This window comes from Colossoma macropomum, unplaced genomic scaffold (assembly GCF_904425465.1).
Source record: "Colossoma macropomum unplaced genomic scaffold, Colossoma_macropomum, whole genome shotgun sequence".
Classification (NCBI taxonomy): domain Eukaryota; kingdom Metazoa; phylum Chordata; class Actinopteri; order Characiformes; family Serrasalmidae; genus Colossoma; species Colossoma macropomum.
The window spans coordinates 35,517,051-35,542,124 of NW_023494798.1; the positions used below are offsets into that span (position 1 = coordinate 35,517,051).

At 43.1% G+C, this 25,074-nt stretch overlaps 1 protein-coding gene across 1 annotated transcript in view; it reads right to left on the reverse strand.

Annotated features, from left to right (window-relative positions):
• LOC118817988 (spectrin beta chain, non-erythrocytic 4-like) overlaps positions 1 to 25,074 on the reverse strand; it is a 109,419-nt gene that overhangs the window by 14,938 nt on the left and 69,407 nt on the right. The window contains exons 20-28 of the mRNA XM_036585063.1: positions 22,834 to 23,097; positions 18,744 to 18,968; positions 18,420 to 18,509; positions 17,007 to 17,285; positions 15,852 to 15,982; positions 12,872 to 13,076; positions 10,689 to 10,934; positions 9,794 to 9,928; positions 2,725 to 2,969 (exon numbers count right to left, since the gene is read on the reverse strand). Of these exons, the coding sequence (XP_036440956.1) occupies positions 2,725 to 2,969; positions 9,794 to 9,928; positions 10,689 to 10,934; positions 12,872 to 13,076; positions 15,852 to 15,982; positions 17,007 to 17,285; positions 18,420 to 18,509; positions 18,744 to 18,968; positions 22,834 to 23,097 (1,820 nt within the window). The remainder of the gene's footprint in view (positions 1 to 2,724; positions 2,970 to 9,793; positions 9,929 to 10,688; positions 10,935 to 12,871; positions 13,077 to 15,851; positions 15,983 to 17,006; positions 17,286 to 18,419; positions 18,510 to 18,743; positions 18,969 to 22,833; positions 23,098 to 25,074) is intronic.

The following is a 25,074-nucleotide window of genomic DNA, read 5'->3' on the forward strand; positions in this document are numbered from 1 at the left end:
ATTTTTCAAAAATTCTGCATAATTAAATGGTTCAGAGTGGTTCAGAGAGGTTTGGTGTGAAACGCTCTGTTCTAGAGAAACTTACCGAGTCAGAACTGTTCACAGTGGTGGTGATAGGAACCAGACGTCCACCTCTAAAAGCTCCCTCACAGAAAGTTACTACAGTAAATGGTTATGAATTCACTGCCTGATGACTGAGACACTGTTTTATGATAGTTTTGAGAATGTGTTTGTGTAAAATATATGCAGGACATTCTATGGCAAACCAGTCCCAAAGAAAATTTACTTTTTCAGACAAATTATGTGGAAATTTGGAAAATTAGGTAGAATTCTCCTTTAAAAGAACAGCTTGTCCAAAAAATTTCTCAGCTCTTCCTCTTTACTGCAAATGTAGTTGATCAGTCAAGACATGTTTGATATCTGAAGTGCTTTTTTACACTGTAAACAATAGGGGTGGGAATCTCTAGGCACCTCACGATTCGATTCGATTACGATTCAGAGGCTGCGATGCGATTATAAAACGATTATCGATGCATCTCGACGCATCTTTTTTCTCTATACATGATTTCTGTCTTCCTACTGTCTGAGGACTTGGTAGTTTTAAAGCAAAGTATTTGTAATGACCCATAATGTAAATGCATTATGGATCATTACAAATACTTTGCTTTAAATATCTAAAATATCTTTTATTAATAAATCAAATGGAAGTGATGCGGCAAGTGAACTAGAAGGCTCTCATTCAGAGACGCTGCTGCCACTCATCTGCGATAAAATGCGCTGTTACCCTGAAATAAGATCCAGTGGTGATGGGGTGTCCACGCAGCGCGTTACAGCCGTCCTTCCCGTTTTCTTTAGTGATTTTATAACTTCAGTTTTGGTCTTGTTGTAGAGAGTTGGGGGGGGGGGTATTTTCGAGACTGGACGCTGAATCTCGGCTCCACAGTGTGCAGCATAGCGCGAAAGCCCTGGTTCTCAACGACTGAGAACAGACAGCAGACAGCAGGTCACACAGCCCCGAGGTCTGGCCTCGCCAGTAGCGAACGAAAAAAACAGAGATTAAGACGAACATTTGGAGACTTATTCACATTTATAAGCAGCGCGGTTGGTTAAATCTGCTGAGAGACTGTCTTTCTCTAAAAAGTTGCGAAAATGAACTCGCTTCTCTTTCGAATTTTCCCGTTCCACCTTAAATGGTGCAGCAGTTACATTGGGCGCCTAAGGCAGAATTTAAGGTGAAACGGGAAAATTAGAACAAGAAGCTGGCGGATGAGAAGTGACCTCAGCTTTGTAAAACAGCCGGACGCTGAGACATTTTACAAGAAACTCTTCTAGTTTTAAAGAAAGGTTTTCTGGCGGAGATCGGAGGAAAGCGGGTAAAGTTAAAGCTTAAAGCAGAGCGGAGTAAATTTGCGCTCTCGTTTATATTTTTAGCCCATACTACGACATTAACACATACTAGACATTAAATGTTGTGGCTCCCAAGGTGGTTTGACTTTGTTGAAAGGACAAAATGGCTCTTCTTATCATTTGTGTTGTGACTCCTGACCTAACCTGGCTTTAATGCAGAGGGAGCCGGTCGGATTTCTCACTCATCCACTTGTGTTTTTGTTATGTGCCGCCACAGACTGTCCGATCGCTGCACTTCCCCACTTCCAAATTCCGCCTTTTGCGTTCCGTCAACATTACGTTATAAATTAAATATTTAGAAAATCGATTTTTGACATTTGTGAATCGATTCAGAATCGTTCACGTCCGCATCGCGATGCATCTAAGAATCGAGTTTTTCCCGCACCCCTAGTAAACAATGTTGCAGCTTTTGAGTTCATTGAACATTAATTTTAATTATTGTAATATTAAGTTAACAAAGAATAATTCATTTTACTTTCATTAATATTAGAAGATCAAGGAACTCAAAACTTCAAGTTAACCCAGTTACTTACTTTTTAAACATTTAAAACTGCATAATTTTTTACAGTGTAGTTTTGCATTGGAGCCACAAGGCTAACATAGCTAACAGGTAATGAAATTCTGTAGTCACCCAAAATCTTTATGCTAAAATCTTTATGGTAAGGCTTGAAATATTTGTCTGAACTCAAGACTCATGTCACCTTTCTATTACTTAAATAGACACCATCATTATATTCTGTTAGTGTTTAGTGAAACATACGGTGCCAAAAGTTTGGGTACACTAACTCACAAAGGGTTTTTTTACATTGTTATTATTTTCCATACAGTATTATGCAGTGACCAAAAAGCATGTTAGATATTTAATTTTGGAAATAAATTTATCCAGGTATTAATATCAAAATATATTATAATTTATATTTATCATAGAGTCATACGCAAAAGTTTGGACACAAGTGAAAATTTAAACGTCATTTTTCCGCCAATTTTAGTTCACAGTTTCTATTTATTTGCAGAGTTTAACATCATTTTTAATCAGAAAAATATTAAAATGTGCTATAACCTCTGCATGGGCCACATTTTAGATTGAATATTCCCCCCAAATATTTGAAATTCTGTACAGAATAGCTGTGCATTAAAATATGCAGGAGGTGTGTAAACTTATTTACTCTCAGAAAACCAACAAAAACATGGAATTCGACCGGGGCGTCCAAACTTTTGCATACAACTGACTGTACTGTACAGTGTGGCTTAAAGAAAACAAGTGTATTCCATTTCTCTCAGAGTAGAGAGAGGCTGCATGTGGAGCTGTTGAGTTACCTGGGCTTCTCTCCTGTCCCGATCTGGCAGATGATGCTGTCCATCCACATCAGCTGGTCTCGGACCATGCCGAAAAAACGCAATTTGTCTGTTGCCGTGGTGATCTGCACGCGGCACTCCTCACAGGAAACGAGCAGCTCTTTCCACGTCTGCATCACTTCATGTTCCCGCAGAGCGATAGCTTCCGCCTTCTCTCCGGCGTAAACCGTCCGCAGCTGCGCAGCGCTCTCCTGCAGCTGCCTCACCTGGAAAACACACGCACAGCTGGACGAAACTTTTCCAACCTTATACGGTATTAAAGCACCAAACCGGTCAGTTAGTACAGAGTCACTGACCGAAAATCTCAGTGCTTCTTAAATTAAAGTAATACTTTGGTAAAGTTACAAAGTTCAGTAGTTTGGTAGTTAAAGTGAGGAACCTCGACAGGTCGGATCATTTGCTGCTATAAAAGCAAAGGAGGCTCCTCCGCAGAACGGAGCTGCTATGGACCCCGCAAACGACGCTGCAAAGGACGCACTCTACCCAGCAAAGGATCTTTAAATCTGTTAAATCTGACACACTATGTGTGTGTTTGAGCTGAGTTTGTGTGAGCTGTGTGTGAGCTGAGTGTGTGTGAGCTGAGTGTGTGTGAGCTGAGTGTGCATGAGCTGAGTGTGAGTGAGCTGAGTGTGTGTGAGCTAAGTGTGTGAGCTCATCATAGGTGAGCTGAGTGTGCATGAGCTGAGTGTGAGTGAGCTGAGTGTGTGTGAGCTGAGTGTGAGTGAGCTGAGTGTGTGTGAGCTAAGTGTGTGAGCTCATCATAGGTGAGCTGAGTGTGTGTGAGCTGAGTGTGTGTGAGCAGAGTGTGTGTGAGCTAAGTGTGTGTGAGCTAAGTGTGTGAGCTCATCATAGGTGAGCTGAGTGTGTGTGAGCTGAGTGTGTGTGAGCTAAGTGTGTGAGCTCATCATAGGTGAGCTGAGTGTGTGTGAGCTGAGTGTGTGTGAGCTGAGTGTGTGTGAGCTAAGTGTGTGAGCTCATCATAGGTGAGCTGAGTGTGTGTGAGCTGAGTGTGTGTGAGCTAAGTGTGTGAGCTCATCATAGGTGAGCTGAGTGTGGGTGAGCTGAGTGTGTGTGAGCTGAGTGTGTGTGAGCTGAGTGTGTGAGCTCATCATAGGTGAGCTGAGTGTGTGTGAGCTGAGTGTGTGTGAGCTAAGTGTGTGAGCTCATCATAGGTGAGCTGAGTGTGTGTGAGCTGAGTGTGTGAGCTCATCATAGGTGAGCTGAGTGTGTGTGAGCTAAGTGCGTGAGCTCATCATAGGTGATCTGAGTGTGTGCGAGCAGAGTGTGTGTGAGCTGAGTGTGTGTGAGCTGAGTGCATGAGCTCATCATAGGTGAGCTGAGTGTGTGTGAGCTGAGTGTGTGTGAGCTGAGTGTGTGTGAGCTAAGTGTGTGAGCTCATCATAGGTGAGCTGAGTGTGTGTGAGCTAAGTGCGTGAGCTCATCATAGGTGAGCTGAGTGTGTGTGAGCTAAGTGCATGAGCTCATCATAGGTGAGCTGAGTGTGTGTGAGCTGAGTGTGCATGAGCTGAGTGTGTGTGAGCTAAGTGTGTGAGCTCATCATAGGTGAGCTGAGTGTGTGTGAGCTGAGTGTGTGTGAGCTGAGTGTGTGTGAGCTAAGTGCGTGAGCTCATCATAGGTGAGCTGAGTGTGTGTGAGCTGAGTGTGTGTGAGCTAAGTGCGTGAGCTCATCATAGGTGAGCTGAGTGTGAGTGAGCTGAGTGTGTGTGAGCTGAGTGTGCATGAGCTGAGTGTGAGTGAGCTGAGTGTGTGTGAGCTGAGTGTGAGTGAGCTGAGTGTGTGTGAGCTAAGTGTGTGAGCTCATCATAGGTGAGCTGAGTGTGTGTGAGCTGAGTGTGTGTGAGCTGAGTGTGAGTGAGCTGAGTGTGTGTGAGCTAAGTGTGTGAGCTCATCATAGGTGAGCTGAGTGTGTGTGAGCTGAGTGTGTGTGAGCTAAGTGTGTGTGAGCTAAGTGTGTGTGAGCTAAGTGTGTGTGAGCTAAGTGTGTGAGCTCATCATAGGTGAGCTGAGTGTGTGTGAGCTGAGTGTGTGTGAGCTGAGTGTGTGAGCTCATCATAGGTGAGCTGAGTGTGTGTGAGCTGAGTGTGTGTGAGCTAAGTGTGTGAGCTCATCATAGGTGAGCTGAGTGTGGGTGAGCTGAGTGTGTGTGAGCTGAGTGTGTGAGCTCATCATAGGTGAGCTGAGTGTGTGTGAGCTAAGTGCGTGAGCTCATCATAGGTGATCTGAGTGTGTGCGAGCAGAGTGTGTGTGAGCTGAGTGTGTGTGAGCTGAGTGCATGAGCTCATCATAGGTGAGCTGAGTGTGTGTGAGCTAAGTCCGTGAGCTCATCATAGGTGAGCTGAGTGTGTGTGAGCTGAGTGTGTGTGAGCTGAGTGTGTGTGAGCTAAGTGTGTGAGCTCATCATAGGTGAGCTGAGTGTGTGTGAGCTAAGTGCGTGAGCTCATCATAGGTGAGCTGAGTGTGTGTGAGCTAAGTGCATGAGCTCATCATAGGTGAGCTGAGTGTGTGTGAGCTGAGTGTGCATGAGCTGAGTGTGTGTGAGCTAAGTGTGTGAGCTCATCATAGGTGAGCTGAGTGTGTGTGAGCTGAGTGTGTGTGAGCTGAGTGTGTGTGAGCTAAGTGCGTGAGCTCATCATAGGTGAGCTGAGTGTGTGTGAGCTGAGTGTGTGTGAGCTAAGTGCGTGAGCTCATCATAGGTGAGCTGAGTGTGTGTGAGCTGAGTGTGTGTGAGCTGAGTGTGTGTGAGCTAAGTGTGTGAGCTCATCATAGGTGAGCTGAGTGTGTGTGAGCTAAGTGTGTGAGCTCATCATAGGTGAGCTGAGTGTGTGTGAGCTGAGTGTGTGTGAGCTAAGTGTGTGAGCTCATCATAGGTGAGCTGAGTGTGTGTGAGCTGAGTGCGTGTGAGCTCATCATAGGTGAGCTGAGTGTGTGTGAGCTGAGTGTGCATGAGCAGAGCGTGCGTGAGCGGACAGGACAGCGGAGAGTGGTAAGAGGAAAGGAGGAGGTCTGGCAGTATTTGTGAATGATAGATGGTGTAATTCTGGACACATCTCTATTAAAGAGCAAATCTGCTGTAAGGACATTGAACTGTTAGCCGTTAGCATGAGACCTTACTATCTGCCACGGGAATTCTCGCATGCTATCGCGATAGCTGCGTACGTTCCTCCGTCTGCTAATGCTGGCGCTGCCTGTGACGTCCTGCACTCAGCTGTGAGCAGGATTCTGACCCAGCACCCACAGGCCCTCCTCCTGGTCTCTGGGGACTTTAACCATTCTTCTCCATCCTCTCCACACTGTCTACCTTCACCCAGTATGTCACCTGCCACACCAGAGACAATAAAATACTGGACTTGTTTTATGCCAATACAAAGGAGGCATATAACTCCCTACCCCTCCCTCCCCTGGGAAGATCAGATCACAACCTGGTTCATCTCCTGCCTGTGTACAAACCACTTGTACACAGAGAACCAACCATCACCCGCACAGTGAAGAAATGGACTGCAGAGTCTGAAGAGGCTTTGAAAGACTGTTTCAGCACAACACTGTGGGAGGAGATGTGTGATCCTTATGCGGAAGATATTGATGGCCTCACACACTTCATAACGGACTATGTCAACTTCTGTGTGGAGAATACCGTACCCACCAAGACCATTCGGTGTTTCTCCAACAACAAACCCTGGATTAATCCTGATATAAAGGCCCTCCTGAAGGAGAAGAAGAGGGCTTTTAAATCAGGTGACAAGGAGGAGATGAGATCTGTGCAGAGGGAGCTGAGAAGGAAGATCCGGGAGGGGAAAGCCAGCTACAGGAGAAAGATGGAGGCCCAGCTGCAGCAGAATAATGTCAGTGGAGTCTGGAATAGCCTCAAAACTATTTCTGGACTCAAGAAGCCCGACTCCCGGGCTGTGGGGGACCACAAGTGGGTGAATGAACTCAGTCTATTCTTTAATAGGTTTGATCACTCGCCTGCTCCCCCCACCACAGGCACATCACTGCTGAATTCTCCCTGTCTGGCACTACCAGCATTTGGCCCTCCCCCCTCTCCTGCACCCACCCCCCTTCATCTCAACACACAGCCACCATCAGACGGCTCTCCTGCTGACATACATCCCAGCACTGTTCTCCCTTACTCCAGCCTCACATTCACAACATCCCAGGTGAGAAGTGAGCTCAGGAGGATGAAGATCAGGAAGGCTGCAGGTCCAGATGCCATCAGCTCAAGGCTTCTCAAGAGCTGTGCGAACGAGCTGTGTGACGTGGTCGGGTACATCTTTACCCTCAGCTTGAGGTTAGGGAAAGTCCCACAGCTGTGGAAAACATCCTGCGTGGTGCCAGTGCCAAAGACCCCACACCCCAAAGACCTCAACAGCTATAGGCCGGTGGCGCTGACATCTCACCTGATGAAGACCCTGGAGAGACTGCTTCTTGTCCACCTGCGCCCCCTGGTGAGCTCTTCAATGGACCCACTGCAGTTTGCCTACCAACCTGGCATTGGAGTGGAGGATGCCATCATCCACCTCCTACACAGCTCTCTCTCTCACCTGGAGAATGCTGGGAGCACTGTGAGAATCATGTTTTTTGATTTCTCCAGTGCTTTCAATACCATCAAACCCACACTGCTGAAGGACAAGCTGGAGTGCACGGGCCTGGACCATCACCTCACCACCTGGATCCTGGACTACCTCACTAACCGACCGCAATATGTGAGGACCCAGGGCTGTCAGTCGGACACGGTGGTCTGCAGCACGGGGGCTCCACAGGGAACTGTCCTCGCTCCCTTTCTCTTCACCCTCTACACTGCGGACTTCAAGTACAGCTCTGCCAGTTGTCACCTGCAAAAGTTCTCTGACGACTCTGCTATCGTCGGCCTCATCACAGACGGAGATGACAGGGAGTACAGAGAACTGACGCAGGACTTTGTGGAATGGTGTCAGAGGAACTGCCTGCAGATCAACGCAGGAAAAACCAAGGAGCTGGTGGTGGACTTCCGCAAGTCCAAACATTCTCCTCCGGTGCCTGTGAACATCCAGGGAATGGACATTGAGATTGTGAAGTCCTATAAGTACCTGGGTGTTCACCTCAACAACAAGCTGGACTGGACTGACAACACAGCTGCCCTCTACAGGAAAGGCCAGAGCAGGCTACATCTCCTGAGGAGACTCAGGTCCTTTGGCGTGCAGGGGGCACTTCTCAGGACCTTCTTCGACGCTGTGGTGGCATCAGCCATTTTTTATGGAGTGGTGTGCTGGGGCAGCAGCATCTCCATTGCTGACAGGAAGAGACTGAATAAGATCATCAGGAAGTCCAGCTCTGTCCTGGGATGTCCTCTTGACCCAGTGGAGGTGGTGGGGGACAGGAGAATGAGGACTAAGCTAACAAACATGCTGAAGAACCTGTCCCACCCCATGCACCGCTCTCTGACAGCACTGAGCAGCTCCTTCAGTGCCCGGCTGCGGCACCCGCGGTGCGTGAAGGAGAGATACCGCAGGTCCTTCCTCCCAGCCGCTGTCAGACTCTATAACAGTCACAGCACTCAGTAGACAGTAGTTTACAATTACTTTCCATGTGCAAGAACTCTCAACATCACTGCCACAGCACTTTACTGTGTGCAATATCTCAATCCACCATGCGTAGTATATTCACTGCGGATCATTGTCAACATGTTTACCACCATTATGTGCAATTATGTCAAGTGCAATATTTCTCCATTTATTACTGTTTATTTATTTGCTATTTTATTCACTGTGCAATACTCACTACAATACATACATTTCTACATTTCTAAATTTAAATTTAATACTTTGTATATTTTTCTTATAATCTTTTGTACATATACATATATATCTTTATACTTTTATTGTTTATTCTATTTAAATATTGTTTGTATATTTCCTGCTGCTCTGTCTTCTGTGCTGGTGTAACACCGCAAATTTCCCCGTTGTGGGATTAATAAAGGATTATCTTATCTTATCTTATCTTATCATAGGTGAGCTCAGTGTGTGTGAGCTGAGTGTGCATGAGCAGAGTGTGCGTGAGCTCATTATAGGTGAGCTGAGTGTGCATGAGCTGAGAGTGTGTGAGCTGAGTGTGTGTGAGCTGAGTGCGTGAGCTCATCATAGGTGAGCTGAGTGTGTGAGCTGAGTGTGTGTGAGCTGAGTGCGTGAGCTCATTATAGGTGAGCTGAGTGTGTGAGCTGAGTGTGTGTGAGCTGAGTGTGTGTGAGCTAAGTGCGTGAGCTCATTATAGGTGAGCTGAGTGTGTGAGCTGAGTGTGTGTGAGCTGAGTGTGTGTGAGCTGAGTGCGTGAGCTCATCATAGGTGAGCTGAGTGTGTGTGAGCTGAGTGTGCATGAGCTGAGTGTGCATGAGCTGAGTGTGTGTGAGCTAAGTGTGTGAGCTCATCATAGGTGAGCTGAGTGTGTGTGAGCTGAGTGCGTGTGAGCTCATCATAGGTGAGCTGAGTGTGCATGAGCGGAGTGTGTGTGAGCTCATCATAGGTGAGCTGAGTGTGTGTGAGCTGAGTGTGCATGAGCAGAGTGTGCGTGAGCTCATCATAGGTGAGCTGAGTGTGCATGAGCAGAGGGTGTGTGAGCTGAGTGCGTGTGAGCTCATCATAGGTGAACTGAGTGTGTGTGAGCTGAGTGTGCATGAGCAGAATGTGCGTGAGCTCATCATAGGTGAGCTGAGTGTATGTGAGCTGAGTGTGTGTGAGCTGTGTGTGTGAGCTCTGTGTGTGAGCTCATCATTGGTGAGCTGAGTGTGCATGAGCTGAATGTAGGTGAGCTGAGTGTGTGAGCTGAGTGTGCATGAGCTGAGTGTGTGTGAGCTGAGTGTGTGTGAGCTCATCATAGGTGAACTGAGTGTGCATGAGCAGAGTGTGCGTGAGCTCATTATAGGTGAGCTGAGTGTGTGTGAGCTGAGTGCGTGTGAGCTCAACATAGGTGAGCTGAGTGTGTGTGAGCTGAGTGTTTGTAAGCTGAACGTGTGTGAGCTGAGGTCTGAGTGTGATCTCACCTGGCCGACCAGCAGCTGGATATCGTGTTCAAATGTTTTCATCAGCCTCTGGAGGGCGCTGGTGTTGGTGGAGCCGTCCTGAAGCGCACGAACCTCCGGTAACCTCCGCTGCTTATCATCTATCTGCGCGAGAACCTGGAACACACACACAAACACACACACTCATTATATTTTATACAAAACTTGCAACATGAGGACGTGCACTTTTTGGACAGTCACATGAAAAATAAAAGTAAAGGAGTAAAGGTGAACGATGCATCAGTGTGAATGTGGCGATTCTTTGTACTGCAATGAAATCATAACAACATAATAATAATAATAATAATAATCATGATAATGTTACTGGTGCACCAGTTATTTATGGCAAAATAAAATTGTATTTTCAAACACTGCGTATATATTCCACAACCGTGTAAACAGATCCACCAAATACATTTGAGTATTCAGCGTATTTTTAATAAAAACGCTGAACTGGGCCAAAAATAACTCAATCAAATCAAATAAGTGACTCAAATCTATATAGCACCCTAAAGGGTTCTGCTACTGTAGCAAGTTTGAAAACAGAAGAACCCTTTTTGGTGCTTTACAGAACCATTTTCAAAATTTACAACACATTCTCCATCAATCTGAAGAACATTTTCACGATGCAAGAACACTTTAATTATGCAAAGGGTCCTTTGAGTGTTCATGGTTCCACATACACCATTTTCATATTAAAGAACCCTTGAAGAACCATCTTTTTTAAGAGTGTATGTAAAGCACATTGAGCTGTCTTTGTGTATGAAACGTGCTGTATAAATAAACCTGTCCGTAGCAAAATTTTCATCTCAGTGTCTCTGATAAGTGGACGGTAAACGTAGGTTGTTTTTAAAGAACCGGTGGAACGTGGTCTCACCTCTCTGCAGTCCGAGAAGAACTTGTGGAGCTGATGTGAGGCTGCAAGCATCTGAGCTCTGGTCTCCATCAGCTCCAGCAGGTCAGCCCAAGCTTCGTTCACCCCGTCCTTCCACTCGGCGATGGTGGCCGCGTCCGTGTGGCCGTAATCTATCAGCTCGTCCACCATCTGATTGACAGCTGTCACTCTCTCCTGACCCAAACGGCCCGTCTCTGACGCAAACTCTGTGAACTTCTCCTGTAGTATCTAAGAGAAGAAGAGGCTCGTTTAGAATCACAGAGATGCTGTGAGGCTTTAGACTCCACAGTGCCGCATTTAAAGGGCCCATGTTTTTATTAGTCAACTAATAACATCTGTAATTCATTTCTATGATCATTTTCCAATTTATCAATTAACCAGTCAATCAATTCAAACTATCACTTTTAATCAAACAGGCTGGTTTTATCTCTGTGCCTTTAAGACTGAAACAGTGTGCACAATATTATTGTAACTACTATTTTGAAAGATTTGTATTTTACTCAAGTATCTTTAGAACTGAAAAGCTCTACACACTTAAAAAAGATGGTTCTTCATGGGTTCTTTAGTAAAGAAAATGGTTCTATATAGAACAATGAACACTCAAAGACCCCTTTTCATGATTAAAGGGTTCTTTGCATCGTGAAAGCGTTCTTCAGATACATGAAGAGTGTGTTTTATATAGAACCCTTTTCAAAACAGCACCAAAAATGTTTCTTTCATTGTTCCAGGCTTGGCATCGTAACAATAGAAGAACCTTTTTGGTGCTATACAGAACTATTTTCTTTACTATAGAATGACTGAAGAACTATCTTTTTTAACTGTGTACTAGATTACATTTCCATGAGAAAGATTTGTTTACTTCTTACATTTTTATTTAGGCTTTAAAATCATTTTTTACCTCAAAAAACCTAAAAAAAACAAATTTTTCTCTTTTTAAAAATTTCCCTAGCCAATCAGTTCAGTTCATCAAATTCCAGTGTAAAATGAAACCTATGCTAATTCATCTCATAATAAAACAGCATTGCTCTTAATTTGTAAAATATATATTCTAAAATATTTACTTTTCACTTTTATATTACATATTTTTGGCACCACACTTCCGATTCTAATTAAGATCCCTGAACTTACATACGTAAATACACCGATCAGGCATAACATCATGACCACCTTGTTTCTACGCTCATTGTCCATTTTATCAGCTCCACTTACTATATAGGTGCACTTTGTAGTTCTACAGTTACAGACTGTAGTCCATCTGTTTCTCTGATACTTTGTTAGCCCCCTTTTACCCTGTTCTTCAGTGGTCAGGACCCCCATGGACCCTCACAGAGCAGGTACTATTTGGGTGGTAATATATAGATAAAATATATTGGACCCTATATAGGTAAATGAAAAAATAATATATGTAAATCAGCTCTGTTTTGGCCCCTATATATAAATTAAAATTAATATATGTAAATTAGCCCTGCTTTGCCCCAATATATGTAAATTAAAATGAACATATGTAAATTAGTTTTATCTCCTATTAATTGAATATATATAAAATAGCTGTTTTGGCCCCTATATATAAAATAAAAATAATATATGTAAATTAGCTCTGTTTTGGCCCCTATATATAAATTTAAATTAATATATATAAATTAGCTCTGTTCTGGCCCCTTAGTTTAAACAGGCTGAATAAGCAGTCATATGGAAATGTGTTCATGGCTGCGACATCACAACCCCAAAGAATTCAAAACGGGTTGTTTCTATGTTTTAATGGACTAGGAAGCAAAATTTTGAATTCCATATTTTCTGTTAAATGGGCCCTTTAACAAAAATGTTATTAAAAATGAAAAATTATTAAAAATTATTAAGAATTCAGAGTTATTAAATATCGCTAGCAGGCTGTTCATCTTTTTAACACATCTTGAGCACAAAGAGCATAACTGAATCCAGACTTCAGTCCATGTTTATAGATAATAGTGAGTCAAATAGTGTCAGAAACTACATAATCAAGACTGAACACCTCCACAGAGTCTGAGGAGAGTGAGTTATGATTTAGGCCTGGTCTTAACATTTTGACCGTTTTTAGCCACGTAGCTAACGTGTTGGCTAGTCGACCACATTCAGGGTAACGAGGGAAACTGGGTATATTCGATTTTGGCTAAAGACATGTTACTGACAGTGACATGCTCGAAGTCCTGGCCCAGTTCGGTGGAGCTGGCGGTCATTTCTCTCTCAGCGATCCACTGTTCCAGCTCGTCCACCTCGCGGTTCAGCTGGAAGAGCCAGTACTGCTGCTCCAGACGACACTTCCTTTCCTCCACCAGGTCCTTCAGAGAGACGTACAGCCGGTCGATCTGAGACTGACGCTTACTGATCTGCTCACTGGAGGGCAACAGACACAAACACAACATCACAGTCTTCACAGAAACGCCAGCGAAAACCAGAAGTACTGGGCAAAAATCAGAGAACGATTCATTCATTTGAACTCCAGTCAAAAGAGGCATTAAGAACAAGTTATTCATTTTTCAGGAGATACATCTGAGGAGAAAAACACCCAAACTGTCGCTATCAGATAAAGCTAAAAACGTCCGTCTCGCTACCTTAGCAAGTAACCAATGAGCTCCTATGGGTTCAATTAGTCTTTCCAGCCTGAATCACATAAACTACATCCAATCAAATGTCTTCTCTCCAAATCTTCACTCTATATAGATCTGTACACAACCAGATATTTTCATTTTGGGTGAGACTTTAAGCCCTTTAATCTCTAAGCACTTCCACTCAGCCTGCAAATGTTTCAGCTGATTTAATTTTAGGTTTTTATTAGTTTTTTAAAGTATTTTCTTTGATTTGATTAACTTTTTCAAAGGCATCATTTACTGAAATTCTAGCATTTTACTATTTAGCCATCATTATTATTGTCTTAGTATTATTTTCTATTTTATCTTTTTTCCTTACCCTACTTGGTTGTTTTATTTATTTATTTTTATTCCTCACGTGCATAATAATTTTATTTAATTGTTTTGATTTGTTAGTCTTATTTATCTCAAAGTTTCCTAAGTTTTATTTGTGTTATGTATTGTTTTAACATTAATTTTTGGTCTAATTAATTTATTTATTTATTCACTTTGTAGCTCAGTGTGTTTTTGGTGCTGATTATTTTGCACAACTTGACAAGTTAAGCTGCAAAATCTATGATAAATCATATTTTTATCATTATCAAGATATGCAAGCACGTTGTTAGAGTGGCGAAGACAAAACAGATCGAATGACCTCAAACACGCAGCACCAGACAGACGTCATTACATTACAGCACAAACTGGTAGAAGTCTAATGGGAGCTTCTCTGAGCTGGGACTGAACTCTGCTCTCCCACACAGGAGACGAGTGACTTAACCATCAGGCTAAACAGCCAATTACAAAACAGCTCTTAAAGGGCCCCATTTCCCACATTTTTCTTGCTCTTTATTTTTCTTTCTGAGGTCCACTTATGACATTTGTGTGGTTTTATGTTCCAAAAGCCATAATCCATTTTTACACCTCCACCCAACCTCTCTTTATCAGAGGTGTGGACTCGAGTCATACAACTTGGACTTGAGTCACGAATTTGATGACTTGAGACTCAACTTGACAAAATCAAAAAGACTTGCGACTCGACTTTGACGTGAACACCAATGACTCGGACTTTGACTCAGACTTGAGCCTCATAACTCGGAAAGATTTGGAAAGACTTGAGACCCAAAGTGGAAGAAACGCTGAGACTTCAGACAGGACTCTACACAGTCGCTTACTGTCCATCTGAACGGACTGGTTTCCTGTCATAACTGTGATGTACAGCAGTGTCCTCAAATGTCTTCAAATAACTTTACTTTGGAAGACGAGAGGAGCGCTAGAGCTCAAGTTCACCTCTGTAAGCTGGAAACAAGCAAAGCATCATCAGCATCAGCCCAGCTCAGCACTTAAACTCTTACTGGAGAAACTCACCAGGCGAACTATTTTCCTCAAAAGAAACGCAGTTCGACTGACTTTAACAGCTTCTGCATGTAAAACAAGCGCAGCATTCACCACGAGGCTGAAGCTGAGTTCTTATTCACCAGCTTCGTATTGGAATTTGCTGTTCCACCTTAAATGGTGCAGCAGTGAGGCACCAGAACGTAACTGCTGCACCATTTAAGGTGGAACAGAAAATTTGAACAAGAAGCTGCTGGCGAATAAAAAGTCACCCTCATTTTGCTCTTTTCTAAACTTTTCAGTTTGTTCATTTCTGTTCCTGTTATCACCTAAATTTAATTCAAACCAGCGGCTGTTTTAAGTTCGCTCAGCTCGTTTTAGTGCTGAGCTAGTTTTTATTTTAATCCGATATGCCCAATGCTCCCAACAAATACCCTCCTAAATACTTATTTTCAGATATAAAGCTTTTTTTTAATTAAGTTCAATAGTACCATAGTAAACATTATTTTCCTGTGTTGTTGCACTGCGCTTTGTGTATATGATTATCTATGTAGCATGGATTTTGTGTTTTATTTGGAGCATATGAACCTCCTTGGAACCACCGGTGGTTCCAAAACGCACTTCATCCTATTCTTTACTTCGTAACTTTCATATTTTATAAGCTTCATTCAAAAGGTGGGGGTCACATTAGAGCTGTAACTGTCTTCTTTCCAGTCAAAGAGATGGGTAATGTAGTTTTAAAACTTTTTAATAAAAGAAGCTGAACTCTTTCTACTGAAAGTCGACCCATTTTTCCACAAATATGGGCTATAAACTATAAACAGATGGCGTCTCTTCAGTGATCTGCTCTGCAAAATTATTTTTATTTTTTTTAAATACAAAGAGCGTCTAAGATTTTTGGCATTCAGCAGTAAATTGTAAGCATATAGCAATATGTGTATCATAAAACACACGTTCTGTTACTTTAAGGGGAGCTTTTACAAAAAAACCCCAAAATTTACATTTATTTCATGCAGTTACTGAATAATTTGGCTTAAAAAACCAAAATATACCCACGAGCATAATCCACACACTATTAACATCATTTAAAGGTGATGTTACAGTTACTCTTTTCTGTTGTTCGCTATTGAAATGGGCTTAAATAAGCTAAAAAAATGCAGACTTTGACTGTTGCACAGTGCTGCACACACACACTGCAGCAGTTCTGTACCTGTCTGGATGTCCGATCTCCAGCAGCTGTCTGCACTGCTGCGAGAGCAGCCCGATGGTTTCAGCGTAATCCTCTATCGTCTGCTCTAGAACCAGGTGCTTCTTCAGCAGCTGCAGCGTACTCGGCTCGTCCTGAAGGAGACAGAACGCCAGACATATCGGTTTAGTCTGGACAGTCTTTTACAGAAAGAAGAGTCAGTATTGATCCACTCAGCACTGACGGCTTCAAACAGCTGAAAAACACAGCTGAGCTAGTTTGTGTTTAATGTGAGACCAAATATTCTATAAACAGGGTTTATATTTGGACTCTGAGCAGCCAAAACCATCAGTAAACAACATTATATTTTGAGCTTGGCCATAATTTTTGGCACTGGAGTGTACATAAAGCTACAGCATTTATCATAATACTAAATAAAGTAAAACTAAAACCAAAACTAATTAGAAACAAAACTAAAAAAGGTTAGAAAATATAAACAAAACTAAAGCTATTAACGCATGCTTAAAACTGACGAAACTAAACTGACGCCAAAAACCAGAATGAAAAACTATGATGACTATAAACTATAAACTATAACTATAAATTATAAATAAAAACTAAATTTTCAAAACTATGATAAACCTGGCAGTTAAATAATGTTAACTGTGAGGAATAATGTTCCTGGGTCAAACTGACCCGATGCATGTTTAACCATCTGAATTTTTTTCTCTGTAAACATTATTTTTAGCTCAATTAACATATTTTAATCAGTATTTAGTGCAATAAAGTCTTCACCCCTTCCAGATTGTGGGTCACTTATAATAATTCCCTTGTTTTTCATTTTGAAAATGATCAAACTTTTTTTTTCTGTACATTGTCAAAAACTTGACATGCAACACATTTGTTTTCTTTATTCTTATTCACACTTTTTCAACATTTTTGAAATATTTGCTGTCATGGAAGAAGTTGATTGATTAACACAAACAAAACATTTCTTCTGTTCTGGGTCAAACTGACCTTTTCAGTTCAAATCACACTAAACGAGCAGCAGAAAAGGTTTCAAAAAATTTTTTAAATTATTTTTCCTGCATTTTTAAACTTTGAAGCAGGTCAGCTTGACCTGCAACATAATAGGAGGGTTAATTCAATTAACTTCAGTTTAACCTCCTCTCCACTCACCTTTCCTCTCTCCTCGTTCATCATATGCAGCTCCTGTTCGCTGAGCCACGCCTCCACCTCCGTGATGTCGAAGTAGTACTGCTGGGCCTGGTACATGGCGTCCAGGTTGAGCTGCCTGCGCTCCGTCTCTGCCCACAGCATCTCCCACAGCTGCTGCAGCTGCTCCATCCCGGCCCGCACACACTCCGCCTCTGGGCTGCGGATGGAGGCGATGACCGCCGCGCGCTCCAGCACGTCCTCCACCCGTCCGCGGTGACCCTCCAGCTCCCTCTGCAGGGTCTGCAGGGACAAAAGTGCAATGACGCTCCCACCTGACGGAGCTGCAGTGCTGAAGACCAACAAACAGGCTGGACAAGGCCTCAGCTTGGTCTAGCTTAATAAGTGTTAACGAGGTAGCTAACGGTGCACTCACACTCACACTGCAATCCTCTCTCTGCTCGCCGCTGGTTGTATTGGTGAATATGTATTTCTGGATGGTTTCTCATTTGTTTGAGTGTAACAGAAGCTAACCATGAGAATAAATACAGATTTTTACACTTTTACCATTTTCAGTCGTCCAGGCAAGCTAAAAATGTCAGTCTAGCTACCTTAGCGAGTAACCAATGAGCTCCGTATGGGTTCAATTATCCTTTCCAGCCTGAATCACGTAAACTACATCCAATCAAATATCTTCTCTCCAAATCTTCACTCTATATAGTTCTGTACACAATCAGATATTTTCATTTTGGGTGAGACTTTAAGCCCTTTAATCTCTATATATAAAAACAAATATAAATGTATCAGTTTCTGAAGCCTTTACAGAAAAAGTTGTTGAGGTGATGCTGAATGTTTCTCTTTCAGTGCACTAAAAATGATTAATTAATTATTAAAAAATTAATTTTATTTAGTCTTCCACATTAGTGAACAGTGCTGTTATAATTTTGCCTTTTGCTATTTGCTAAAAGAAGAGGTTAGTAAGATTTCTGTTTACACATCCAAAAAAAGCCTGTACTTGTCACAGGTGCACTATTTTTAATAATAATTTATCACTTCTTTGTTCTTTGCACGGTGAAAAAATCCTTCAGGTTAATAGCACCAAAAAGGGTTCTGCTATTGACATCGTAACAACAGAAGAATGCTTTCTGGTGCTATATAGAACCACTTTTTGAAAAGATTTTATATAGAACCATCTCCAGCACATTCTCTATCAATCTGAAGAACCATTTCATGATGCAATGCACCTTTTAATCATGCAAAGGGTTCTTTCAGTGTTCATGGTTCAATACAGGACCATTTTCCTTACTAAAGAACCCTTGAAGAACCATCTTTTTTTAAGAGTAGTAAAACTTACGCAGCTAGCCCGTTCTACTGTTGGCTACACTAGACAGTGGAGATCTGAGTACACAAACAGCAGCGTCTGAGTGATGTTCTTACCTGGTTCTTCTTCATGAGCTGCTGCACAGCCTGTAAACTGTTGCCGTGCTCCTGCGAGGTGGCCATGGGGAGGCGCTCTTGCACCCACAACTGAGAACATCCACATAAAGCAATGTCAGAAAAGTAATCTTACGTATTTCCATCTTACAAACAGGGTCTACTGATTGATCCGAATGCTGCCTCTTATTTTACTGTAACTTTATTACACAGTCGTGTGCAAATGTTTGGTCAAATTCCATGTTTAAAAAAAGCGAATTTGATTCTGATCGTCCATTTATCCCAACAATCTTAACAGTGGAACGGAAATAAACATCCTGTACTCACGATTTCGTCCTCCAGGTCTCGTCCCACTTGGTGCACCTCTTTAGAAGCCAGGAGGATCCTCCTTCTCTCCTTCAGGGGCTCAATGAGTCGGACGATCCGCGTTTCCACGGCAGACTGTCGCTCAGATACCACGTCGATGATCTGACCCTGCTGAGGGATGGACGCAGCCTGGACCTGCAGGTCTCCAACTTCCTTATACCACTGTTCCACCTGGTTCTCCATCGTCTGCAGAGAGAGAGACACAGATGTTTTCAGACAAAGCTGGTTTAGAGAAAACGTCAAATAACAGAATAAAGACAGACTGAGAGGAAGACAGGAGATGAAGAAAGATATGCACAGAGGAAAGAAAGTGAAGACAAGTACGATAAAAGGAAGAGCAACAGGAGAGACACATTAATACAGTCTAGGACACTCACTGAGACACCACCAGAATAGAGGTGGGTGGAGGAACAGAGGAAATAGAGGAACAGAAGGAAGAGTGAGTGATTACATCAGCATAAGCCCTCCATCCCCAGCCAATCCTGGCATACAGATATGCTATAAATGACCAGAACCCACTGACACCTACACTTTTCTGGCTTTACTCCAGGGGTGTCAAACTCAACCACTAACAGGGCCATGCTAAAAATCTCAGCAAATCTGTGGGCCAGCTCCGTTTTTTTTTATTTTTACTTAACGTTTTGCCCTGACCTGATCGGGCCACTGTTTATTCAAAATATGCCAAAACTGCAACAGCAAAATAGGCACTGAATAAAATATTCAAACATAATTTTAAATAAAAATAAACTATTTTATATAAAACAAAAGACTAAACTAGCTGCAGAAAACTGTTAAACCTCTTTAAATGTCCCCAGGAGGAACGTTTTTAAAACTACCAATTTGCTTCAACACCATCTTTTCTTTTTGTGTAACCGCAGGCCCACATAGACCTTTTTCACAGTCACTGCTTCACCACATCCGGCTGTAAACAGTAGCGTTATCAAATTTCAGCCTGCACCGTTTAACAGAGCGACAGTAGAGGGTCTCTGGTTTTCAGTATCCCTCAAAAATCGTCCTCCAGCCTCAGCTCAGTTAATAGAAGAGCAGTTTGTATGTCTGGTAGCTCCTCCAACATGAGCAGAAAGGCTAGTTTGATGTGGCTGAAGCTCGTCGCGCAGAACTTAAAGAACTCTGTATGAATCTGCGCGTCTGTCGCTGTGTTTACCACTGTGCGGCGCTCAGGAGCAGTCTGGTAAACAGAGTGCGCTGCGGCAGAGAACGGAGCCACACATCCCACGACTGAAAGCGCAGCTCCGTGTCAAAGCAGCTGCGTTTAGACGCCGGAATGTATTCCACAAAAATCCACATCAGAACTGTGAGGAATCTGCCTGAGACGGGTTTGCGAAGCGGAGAAGAAGCGGATTATTATGTTCATCACCAACATCACACATCCCTAAACAGACCTGCACTCACTGCGCTTTACTCTGGAGAAAAAGTCCAGCAGGTTTAGTTTTTCCTACTCAGCCCATGTAAACATTAGCAGCATTAGCGAGAGCCCTGAACACCATAACCAGCTCAGAGACACACAGCGTCGTATTTCTACAGTACAGTTACTGATCACCGAGCTGCAGTGGAGACGAGTCAGTTTCTCAGGGTTTTAATCAAACCTCTGTGACGACCATCTCCAGGATTTTAAACACAGCAGTGAATGAATGTCTGTCTCAGAGCATTTTAATCACAGATGTGAGTAAATCTGTCCTGTACAGCCCGTTTTCACTCTACAGCCCAGTTTGCTCTCTTTTTTGATTGGTTGCCTCGTTAAATGTGACACATGACGAGCAGAGCTTTACGGCTGAAGTTGAACATTTTTAAACCTGATCGAGTGGAAACTCAGGTGAGGCTGTTCAGTTGAATTATTGGTGCATTAGAAACGCAGCGATGATTTCAGGCAGTATCAGCCATTGTTTACAGCGCGACCAGAAGCTGTTTAGAGCTACCATTTACTCTTCCGCATTAACGAACATGGAAGTGTGAAAGTGGTCTGTTGTTGTTGGGCGAAGGGGGTCAGAGCACACACTATGTGGCAGTGCATGCTGGGGATTGTAGTGCAGCTCATGGTAAAACGAGCTAATATTAATAGAAAATTAAAATAATTTCCCAGGCCGGACAGGATTGTGCCACAAGCTTGACTTGGCCTGCCGGCCTTGTGTTTGACACATTTTTACACAGTGAAACTTTCATGCTTTAGTTGCTTGAAACTAACGTGAAACCAAATTTCACTTGTGTTGGTTCATTTATTCATTCTATGATGCACAGCTTTGACAACTGCAACTTCATAAAACAAGAGCCAATCAAACAGCAGACGTTACCAATTAAACTGACTGATATCAACAGACACGAAAATGAATCTTATGTTTACTCGACTAGTCTTTTAAAAAAGGAGTCGGCTGGTCAAATAATCGTCTCTTCAATCTCACTGTAATAAGTAGCTGCTGTGTTTTTGTTGAGTCGTTAATATTAGACCAGTCTGTATATGTAATACAGTATGTTGATGCACACAAACACGGGAAGGAAACCACCTGGACATCAGTACACACTACAACACACACACACACACACACACACACATATACACACACTTGTAGTCTTCAGGCGGTGGGCACAAAAGCGGCGACCCACCATTCACACTGCGGTGAATCTGAGGTGTATTCTGTGATTCTGTTCATCACAAATACAGAAAACCACTCTGTGACTCTCACAGCAGAGCAGAGCGCAGCAGAGAGAGATGGAGGATGGAGAAAGAAAGTCGTGAAGAACAGAAAGAAAGAAAGAATAGAAAAGAAAGAAAGAAAGAAAGAAAGGAAAAAGAGAAGATTATAAAAAGAAAGAAAAAACAATTAATTAATGAAATAAAGAAAATGAAGAAATAAAAGGAAAAAGGAAAGCTAAGAAATACAAAAGAAGAAAAGAAAAAAGGAAAAAAGAAGCTGAGAAGTAGAAAGAAAGGACAGAAATGAAGAAATGAAAGAAAGAAACAGAAAAAGGGAGAAAGAAAGAAGAAAAAAGGAGAACAGAACAAATAAATCAAAGAAAATGATAGAGAAGCTGAGAAACAGAAAGAAAGAAAGAAAGAAAGAAAGAAGGAAAAGAGACAGAAAAAAGAAAGAAAGAAAGAAAGAAAGAAAGAAAGAAAGAAAGAAAGAAAGAAAAGAAAGAAAGAGAAAGAAAAGAAAGAGAAAGAAAGAGAATGAGAGAAAGGAAGAAAGGAAGGTAAGAAGAAAAGAAAGAAAAAGGTAAAATCATGCAAAACGAAGGTGAAGAAAGGAGGGAACCGAAACGAAAGGTGCTACAGTACCGCTGATGATGATGGTTTGGTGTGGATGGAGGACAAACTGAGCTCAGATCAGCTCTAACGGTGCCGCTGTCAGAGAGACCACAGCGTTAATGACAATCAACCACCTAAACACACACAGCGCCACCTGCTGGAGCCCCGACACGGCAAAACAAACCATCTCCTCGAGCAGGAAACAGAAAAATCAACAGTGAGATGTTACAAATAAAACTGGACACAGTCTGATCTCGAGGAGCTGCTAGAGCACCGGTCATTTCTAAAAACAGTGAAAGAAGAAAAACAGTTAAAAAAATTAGATTTTAATAAGAGACATTTCCTCCAGGTCTAAATTAGTACCTCTGAGAACATGGAGAGAGAGAGAGAGAGAGAGAGAGAGAGAGAGAGAGAGAGAGAGAGAGACAGAGAGAGAGAGAGAGAGAGAGAAAGAGAAAGAGAGAGAGAGAGAGAGAGGGAGAAAGAGAGAGAGAGAGAGGGAGAGAGAGAGAGAGAGAGAGAGAGAGAGAGAGAGAGAGAGAGAGAGAGAGAGAGGGGAGAGAGAGAGAGAGAGAGAGTGAGAGTGAGACAGAGAGAGCGAGAGAGAGAGAGGGGGGGAGAGGGAGAGAGAGAGAGGGGGGAGAGAGGGAGAGAGAGAGAGTGGGAGAGAAAGAGATAGAGAGAGAGACAGAGAGAGAGAGATAGAGAGAGAGTGGTGGGGGGGTGCACTTAAGAGAAACAGCAAAGAAGCTCAAAGGTAAAAAGGTAATAAAAACACTCAGAGACCTGCAGTTTCTTCAGCTGCTTGTTGACCGATGTGAGGTCCTGGCCGTAGTCCTCGTGGGCCAGCTGACCCTCCAGCTGCTGCAGCCGCTGGTCCAGGCTGGAGTAGCTCTGGGCCAGAAGGTCAGCTCGGCTGGACTCAAACAGCTGCCGGGCCTTGGCCTGGGTCGTGCTTTCCAGGTCCAGCCAGCACTCCCGGATCTCACTCAGCTTCTGCTGGACCACGGAGCTCAGCTCAGGTTTCTCCTGCATCAGCTTCTGGCCTTCCTGAGGAGAGAGAGAGAGAGAGAGAGAGAGAGAGAGAGAGACAGAGAGAGAGAGAGAGAGAGAGACAGAGAGAGGGGCGTCAGCAGTGCAGCATTAGCAGACGACTCAGGAGCTCTTCGTTACGTCCACTTTTAAACAGCACACTTAAGGTCACCTTAATTATAAGTAAAAAGTACTAATAGTCTCATACTCATAGTGATATATCACCCATATGATCACCCACAGACCCCTCATAGATCCCCAGCAGATCACCCACAGGTACTTCATAGATAAGACTACCCATCAATCTCACACAGATCACCCAGAAACCACACAGAGGTCACTGAAAGTTAACCTGTAGATCATCAACAGCTCAACTGTAAACCACCTATAGATCCCTCATAGTTTACCTGGAGGTCGCTGATAGTTCACCTGTATATCTCCAACAGAGCACTGACTGGGTTCAGAGGGGACAGAGGGGAGACAGTTTGGGTTCTGATAGAGGAAACAGTGGAGACAGTTTGGGTTCTGGTAGAGGAAACAGTGGAGACAGTTTGGGTTCTGGTAGAGGAAACAGTGGAGACAGTTTGGGTTCTGGTAGAGGAAACAGAGGGGAGATAGTTTGGGTTCTGATAGAGGAAACAGTGGAGACAGTTTGGGTTCTGATAGAGGAAACAGTGGAGACAGTTTGGGTTCTGATAGAGGGAATAAAGTGGATATAGTTTGGGTTCTGACAAAGGGAACAGAGTTCTGGGTTCTGGCTTTGACTCAGCTGCACCTGCCTCCTGTGTACGTCAACACAGATCAGACAAGGGCAGGAAGAAGCTGAGCTCACACTAACAGCAGATGCTCCATCAGAGAGAGAGAGAGAGACAGAGAGAAAGAGAGAGACAGAGAGAGAGAGAGAGAGAGAGAGAGAGAGAGAGAGAGAGAGAGAGAGAGAGAGAGAACTGCTGAAACAGGTTCAGATGTGCTGCAGTTTCTCATCTGTGCTGTCAGATTTGACCAGTTTCAGCTTTTTCTGATCCTGTGTAAGACAAAATAAAATAAAGAGGCCCAGGAATAAACTAGAGCTAGACTAGCACAAATAAACTGGGTCTGAGAACAGCACTGAAACCAGGCCTACAAGGAAGAAAAGCACAGACCAGCGCCATCTGCTGTCTGCGTTCATTTTAAACCACCATTCATTTTGTCATACAGTCTCAGAAAAAAGGTACTAAACCGTCACTGGGGCAGTGCCCCTCTTACCACTGGGGGAACCCTCATCTTTGGTAGCACTAATTATGGAACATTATGGTAATTTAATCCACTGCAGTTATATTTTCTAAGTTGTATTGACTCCACACACCAGCCTTTTTATTTTATTGCTTTATTTTTAAACATCTGGCTACGAAATGGTACAAATATGTACTTTTCACCCAATTTCAATGTTTCGAAGTATCATATTAAAGTTTAAATTTTCAGTATTGTGACGACACTAGTGAATTTTACACACCACAAATTAGTCTTTTTAAAAATTTACACCAAAAAACAAATATCAGTCCAGAATGTCACACTAAAAATCAGCAGACTGTACCTTAATTATGTGGCTGTATTATCTATGAAAACACAAATTGGATCAAAACGAGTCAGACAATACTCAACTCAGGGTCAGAGAACTGGATCGGGGGCGCGTCCCCATAAGCTCACATGCTCATGGTCACATGTGCCCGTACGTGCAGGAACAGCACCGTAATGTCTGTCTGAAGGCTGTGTGTCACGGGGGGCTGGGTGGTCAGCGGTGACCGTGGAAGCGGTGCCCAAGGACACGAAATTAGGCCAGTCTGCTACTCACACACACACAGAGGCCTGAAGACACTCCACACATCTCACCTGTTATCTTCACACGGTGGACATTTGTACCACACACACTGACAAATATGGTTCTTCAAGGGTTATTTAGTAAAGTCAACGGTTCTGTTTAGAACCAGGAGCTCTTACAGAACTTCATGCTTAAAT